Below are 7,737 nucleotides of genomic sequence, written 5' to 3' on the forward strand. Positions count from 1 at the left end.
TGGATTCTCACCTTTATAGACCTTTTTGGAGTGGGGAGAACCTTGGACTTCCCACGGGGCAGGGAAACCTGACTTCTCTTAGGACTAGAGAGGAAGAGGAAGATGGGGTGGGGAGGGAAAAGGGAGGCAGGGAAGAGGTGGAAATTCTTAATAAATAAAAAAAGAGAATATGTAGCAGATGACTACTGACATTCATAAGGTCAAGCCACCAGATGAGTAACACTCTGATGGAGGAATCTAGATGAGCAAGGCTTTCAAGGTCACAGGCTACTATGAATGCTGCTTGTTTCTGTCTGTAGTTCACGAGCCTAGAGAATCCAAATAATAAGGTTAACCCAAAGAAAAACATATATAGATCCTCCTGGAAATTGGAAGCAGAGAAAATCACCAGACATAAGTTGGGAGCATAGAGGTAGGGGTAGGGTGGGAGGAAGAGGAGAGGGGGAGAGAGAAGGGAGAAGGGAAGGATTGGGGAGAGTTTTGGGGCATGGAAGGGTTAAGATGGAGGAAGGGCAGATATAGGAGCAGGGAAGAAGATATCTTAATTAAGGGAGCCATTTTAGGGTTGACAAGAGACTTGGCTCTAGAGGGTATCCCAGGTGTCCACAGGGATGTCCTCAGCTAGGTCCTTGGGCAGCAGAGGAGTGAGTGTCTTAACTGACCTTGTCCCACAGTCACACTGATAATTGTCTCTAATATCACCATAGAACCTTCGTCCAGCGATGGATGGAGATAGAGAAAGAAACCCACATCGGAGCACTGGACTGAGCTCCCAAGGACCAGTTGAAGAGCAGAAGGGAGAAGATGAGCAAGGAAGTCAGGACCGGGAGGGGTTGGTCCACCCACTGAGACAGTGAGCCTGATCTAATGGGAGCTCACCAAAGCCAGCAAGACTGGGACTGAATGAGCATGTGATCAAACTGGAGTCTCTGAACGTGGGTGACATGTGGACTGACTGAGAAGCCACTGACATTGGCACTGGGACTTGTTTCTACTGCATGTACTGGCTTTTTGGGATCCTAGTCTGTTTGGATGCACACCTTCCTAGGCCAGAATGGAAGGTGGAGGGCCTTGGACTTCCCATAGGTCAGGGGAGGAAGTGGAAATTTTAAATGAAAAAAAAAACATAAAAAAGAAATTAGGAATTAGAAATAAAGATCAATGATGACCTTAAATAACAGTGTATTAGGCAGACATCTCACATATATGAAGAGGGGTTGAGGTAATGGTGGTAGACGGTACTATCATGGTTTTCATAGGTAAGAAGATCAAATGAGTGAACAGGCGTAGGAACATGGACTGCCTTTCTTTTCGGTTAGGGAAGCATTAAGCATGCCATCCCCTTGCTATATTTTTGTAGAATACAAAAAGGTTGTGTTACCTTTATTTATGTTTTATTTATTTACCTCTGTGAAGCTGTGTTACTGTACCTGTCTAAAACAGCTGATAGTCTAATAAAGAGCTAAGAACCCAATAGTGAGCCAGCAGAAAGAATAGGTGTGGCTGGCAGGCAGAAAGAATAAATATAAGGAGAAATCTGGGAGGAGCATGAAGAAAGATCAAGGAATGACAGAGGAAAAAGGAGGGCTTCAGGAGTCACCCACACAACTACAAAGCCAGACACAATAAAAAGGAAAAAAAGGCATGCAGAAATAGAAAAGTAAAAACCCAAAGGCAAAAATTAGATGGAATAATTTAGATTAAAATAAGATGATATAAACAAGCCGAACTAAACTTGGGCATTTATAATTATGAATTAGTCTCCAGCCGGGCAGTAGTGGCACATGCCTTTAATCCCAGCACTCATGAAGCAGAGGCAGGCAGATCTCTGTGAGTTCAAGATCAGTCTTCTCTACAAGATCTAGTTTCAAGACAAGCTCCAAGGCTACACAGAAAACCTGTGTCAAATAACAGGTTTCCATGTGTGATTTGTTTCAGAGCTGGATGGCAGAACCCCCCAAAATTAATGAAAACAGACAACACCACCATATTCCTGCCCTTTTCTTCAGTACACATAGAAAGTTGATTGATGAAGTTTAAATTTTCCCAGAAGATTATGTATATTTCAGAAATCCTTTAGCAGGTAGACAATCATGTTGGATTGAGATGCTATATTTGGAAGCCATTCCAGTGTGTGTGATTTTTTTTTACAGTTTTATCTCATTTGCATTTAGAAACTACAGTAGGATAGTATGTAGAATAGGATCAGTGATTAAAGGTGAGAATCAGAGCCAAAATTTTCAAAACTCTCTATGGCTTCTTGTGTAAATTTTTCCTGTCTGAGACAGATTAAGTCTTTAGCAAAGAAAATAATGCCTGATAACTTGGGGTGCTTTTCTAGTCAACTACTTCATTTCTCCCTCTAAAAAGTAGTCTCCAGTTAAACTGAAGCCTATTCATTTCTTTCACAGTCAATGAGTATGTATATTTCCACTTTTTTAGTTTTTTGTGACTGAATGTGTAAATGGAGACTTTACTTTTGTTTCTTGGCTGCCCAGACACAAATAATCACACAGAAATTATATTAATTATAAGACTGTTTTGGCAATGGCTCAGGAATATTTGTAGCTAGTTCTAAACATCTTAAATTAACCCATTACTATTAATCTGTGTATCGCCACGAGTCTGTGGCTTACTGGTAAGATTCTGGTGTCTTTCTCCTTCAGCAGCTATATGGCATCTGCCTGGTTCTACCTTTGTTCTCCTTGAACTCAGTTTAGTTTTCTCTCCTACATATATTATGTTCTGCCAGAGGGCAAAGCAACTTCTTTAGTAACACATAGTACTAATACATATTCATAGCATACACAGGGGAAACCCACATCGTGCATATTTCTTTTGTTTGCTCTTATTCTTTAAATTCTACCTTCTCCTTGTTGTAGGAAGGAGGGATCAGAGCAATAATTGGTCTCCACTAGAGATCACTGAGGTAAATTGGTTCTAGGAAGAAACTGGGCAATTACTATGTCTTTAATTAGTTTTATTGTATCTGGATTCCTGAGGGATACAAGGACCCTAATGCCCCGGAATGGCTACAGGAGGATGTGAGTAGAGACGGGCAGATAGGTAATGAGTAGAGAAGTCACAAGTACCTGTGTCTGCAAATAAAGGTGAGTGGGATCCTGAACCTAAAACTTTGACTCAGCCTCTGCAGAGCTGGGTACATTCAGAAAAATAAGCATGTGTCTTGCTGTCAATTCACATGAATTTCTAGTGCCATACAGGACAGTTTTCCAGGTACAACAGCATTCTTCTTTTCACTCTCTCCCAAGAATTTATCACATTGGGAATATTTCATGGTCATCATATGACAGCTTTCATATTGGTGGTTTTATTACAATTACTCATTATGTAGTTTTTTTCTCAATACCATACTATTTAAATGCAAGAGTAGTACTCTGCGATAGAGTTTACTCTTCTAGTACTGAATGGTTTACTATAATTTTCATTGCAGGATTTTAGCAAACTCTGAAGAGTGTCCTACGGAAGACGATGATTCATTTTATCTGTTCAAGTTCACAAATCTGTGCTTTAGTGTTTATATCTGTGATTGCTCCTAAGTTCAGCCCACCAATCTGGACATAATATCATTTAGGTGCTAATGTAAAATGATATTCTTATAATCAAAACCAGTTCTTCTACATAATCCAAGATAATTTTTTGGTATACCAATGCTTAGAAACATATCCCTTGGTATTATTTGGTGCTGTTTAATTTGAAAATGGTGGGTTTAACATATAAATAAGGCTCTTACTCCATGATCCCATCATTGTTGACAGTTGGTGATCATTTCTCTGGATTGGGATCTATGTACACATGCCTCATTAACACAAAGGTACTATTCATTTTTAGAAGAAGCAGAAGCTGGGAATGGTGGTGCATACCAGTAATCCTAGCGTTCAGGAAAGAGTCAGGGGTGCTGCATGTTAGAGGCCAACCTTGTGTGTGTGTGTGTGTGTGTGTGTGTGTGCAAAAGCATGTGACTTAGGATACTAACTGCATAGATTAGTGACTGATAATGAGAACATTTGAAAATTGTCTAGATATGAGGGACTCTGAGAAGAGTGGAGGTTATAGACTTATATCTAAGGCAAAAATGCAAAATTTTCTATATTGTGTTATACTCTCCCCTATTTCTTTCATCTGACTGAATGAAGCTCATGTTATGAAGTGTTATGTTTTTAAGGCAAAACCTGCTAATTTAAATGGCATTTATAGAATATATTATTACCACCAAATGTCCGTAATTGGTATTGGGCTTAATCCATTTGATGTGCAAATCAATCATCACAGCGAGGATAGTCAACTGAGGAATAAATTTAGAGAAGCTTCCAAAGTAAATTTGTACCTTATTTTTTATAATTCTTAAGTTTTTTATCCCATTTGTTTTCTGCAAATGACATTTTGTGGGTTAAAGCATATATATATATATATATATATATATATATATATATATATATGACTTGGAGTTGTCAGTATTATGGAACAGTGATGCAAATGCTTAGCTCTAACATTGCAAACATACCACATTAGATCTTTGATGTTCATTATAGATTGTAAAATGTAATGCTGACCTGTCAAGTTTTTCACTTTAAATTGGGAATTTTCTATCATTGAAGTTGAAGAACTATATATCAGTATGAGCATCAGGCAAAAAATATTCACTGGCAAAGTCATCATGACAAGTCATAACCCTAGTTAGAGAGTAATAAAATTGGTAAATAACCAAATAGTATGACATTATATAAGACCTCTAATACATGTAGATTACAACAGGTGTGAAGATATCTTAAAGCATTGGATACATATAGGATGCTATGAGGTATAAAGGTATAAGGAGTTGGTAAACTTGACTGTGTATGTAATAACTAATACCATTTACACATGAATGAGGATGAACCAAATGAAGGGGGAAAAGGATGAAGTGAATGATAGAAAAGTCAATTATCACTTCTAAAATGGGCGAGGGAAGACCTTTGTTCCATTTTTTTCCTAACACAGGGATTCTCTATAGCCCGGGAGTCTGTCCTGGAACTAGATCTTGTAGACAAGGCTAGCCTCAAACTCAGACATCAGCCTGGATCTGCCTTCCCAGAGCTGGAATTAAAGGCATACACCACCACAGCATGATTTTTACAGAAAAACTTTCACCCCAGCACTGATGAAAATAAAAATGTAAGTGTTACTGTGGGACCAAAAGGAAAATGCCATTTGTATATTTGAGAAAATTAAACAGTGTTTTGTTCATGATGGAAGCTTTGTCCTTATCCTCAGAGCAAAAGTTGTAATGTGAAGAATAAATCAGAAAAGAGATGATGCAACTCTCCTGTTAGAATGTGTAATCGAAGCATGTTGAAAGAGAAGAAAAGGATTCAAGATATAAGAACATAGATATTCATTGAATCTACTTCTGTGTTCTGATGAAGACAAGAAGTGATCCTGATATATGAATATAATCTCACAGAAAGGAATGGATGAAATGGGAGGAGAATGAAGAGGAGACTCTGTATAGTGTGTGACGGTCGTTCAAGGTAAGGAAAAATAAACGGGTCAAATTCAGACATTTCTGACACAAGCTTGAATTTCTTTTACTATCCAATGAGAGACTGCAGAGGTGGATATTCAGGAACGCTTTGGAAGACAACAGAGTGAAGACAAGGATTTCTCTTGTGGCTTTTGAGATCCTGATGCCTGTGACACATGCCGTGATAAGATTGTTAGTAAATAGTGGAGCAGACATCTGTGCACAGAGACATACACATCTGAGTTTGAGTTATTAATCTAATGCATTGGAGTATGTGTGTTTTTGAAACTTATATAAAATTATAAGGACAAAAATTATCAAATTTTTAATAATGTGAATATACAAAATAAAATACAGCAAATTACAAATGAACAAATAACTATTGAGACAGCAGCAAGAGAGAGAAAAATTAGTGCATCTGACTTTAAGTAGAAAATGCATAGATCTATGTTGAAAAGGATGGGAAATAGAATGAGATTTTTAAAAAGCTGACAAAAAAAATTGATGATTATATTGATTACCAACATTTGGATTTTGGGTATATAGTCACTATAATCATTGTTAAACCTCTTTTTTATACAAATATATCCAAAGTATATGTGCATATTTAATTTAAAATGATATTAATATTTTCTCCATAGGATACTGGATAATAATAATGAAAATGAAAAACCAAACTGTTATCTCTTCCTTCATCTTTCGAGACTTGCCCATACCCCCAGAAGATCAGCCACTGTTCTATGTCCTGTTCCTGGCCATGTACCTCACCACTGTCATGGGGAACCTCATCATCATCATCCTCATTCTACTGGACTCCCATCTCCATACACCCATGTACTTCTTTCTCAGTAATTTGTCCTTCTCTGACTTCTGTTTTTCCTTTGTCACAATGCCAAAGTTGCTGAATAATATGCAGAGCCAAGTTCCATCCATCTCCTATGTGGGTTGCCTGACACAAATGTACTTTTTCATGGTTTTTGGAAACATGGAGAACTTCCTTCTTATGGTCATGGCCTATGACCGCTATGTGGCCATCTGCTTTCCCCTTCATTACTCCAGCATCATGAGCCCCAAGCTCTGTGTGTGTCTGGCACTGCTGTCATGGGTAATTACCATGCTGCATTCCATGCTGCATACCCTACTCCTGGCTAGATTGTCATTCTGTGAAGACAACGTGATCCCTCAGTTTTTCTGTGACATATCTGCCCTTCTGAAGTTGGCCTGCTCTGATATTTTTATTAATGAACTAATGATATTTGTCTTGGCTGGGCCCTTTATGGTCATCCCATTCTCACTCATCATTGTGTCCTATGTAAAAATTGTGTCCTCTATCCTAAAGGTTTCATCTGCTCGAGTTATCCACAAGGTCTTCTCCACCTGTGGCTCCCACCTGTCTGTGGTCTCACTGTTCTATGGGACAATTATTGGTGTCTACTTATGTCCATCAGTTAACAACTCTACTGTGAAAGAGACTGTGATAGGCATGATGTACACAGTGGTGACTCCCATGCTGAACCCCTTCATCTACAGCCTGAGGAACAGAGACATGAAAGAGACCCTGATAAGAGTCCTTTGCAAGAAGAAAATCTCCTTATAATGGCAGCAATGAAAGTTTTACTTAATTTCATCTAGTAAATATATTGATTCTAATATTACAAAATAAAGAACAATTAATTCATTTGAGCCCCCACAAAAGACCATACTCCATAATAATTTCATTTGTAAAGTAGTTCAATAGGGAAGTAGACCTTGTCGACTTAGTAACTTTATCCACTGCCTTGCAAGAGTCATTCAAGAAAAGCATTAGATTAGAGCCACTGTTAAATCAGATTTTAATTCTTTAGATTACTTTTTAATTGAAAACTGATACTTTACTGAGTTCTTCCTAAAGTTTTTCTGTGGTTCTCTGCATCTATTTTCATCAGTTGTTTGATGGCATCTAACTGATGCATTAGGCATCATTTTATTTTTTTCGACCTGTGTGATTCTATCATAGGTCTTCAGACATAGTTCTTCCCATTAATCTCTCCCTCCATACTCCATCTACCTTACCCTACCTTAAACCATCCACACCTGCACCCAGTTCATCCTCAATATCAGTTATACATGCATCACCTTTTCAGCCATCTTTGTAAATTAGCCTCTATGGATCTGTGGATTATAGAATAATTGTCCATTACTTGATAGTTTGTGCTAGTTTGAAAGAAAATGGA

General features: G+C 38.0%; 1 protein-coding gene across 1 annotated transcript; it reads left to right on the forward strand.

Annotated features, from left to right (window-relative positions):
• The first annotated feature begins 6,179 nt into the window (after positions 1-6,179).
• LOC148120899 (olfactory receptor 1468-like) lies at positions 6,180-7,121 on the forward strand. The gene has a single exon (XM_087909561.1). The coding sequence runs from the start codon at positions 6,183-6,185 to the stop codon at positions 7,119-7,121; it is 939 nt and encodes a 312-aa protein (XP_087765687.1). The 5' UTR covers positions 6,180-6,182.
• The last annotated feature ends 616 nt before the right edge of the window (positions 7,122-7,737 follow it).

The sequence above is a fragment of the Myodes glareolus genome, chromosome 9 (assembly GCF_982192425.1).
Source record: "Myodes glareolus chromosome 9, mMyoGla1.1, whole genome shotgun sequence".
In the NCBI taxonomy this organism is placed as follows: domain Eukaryota; kingdom Metazoa; phylum Chordata; class Mammalia; order Rodentia; family Cricetidae; genus Myodes; species Myodes glareolus.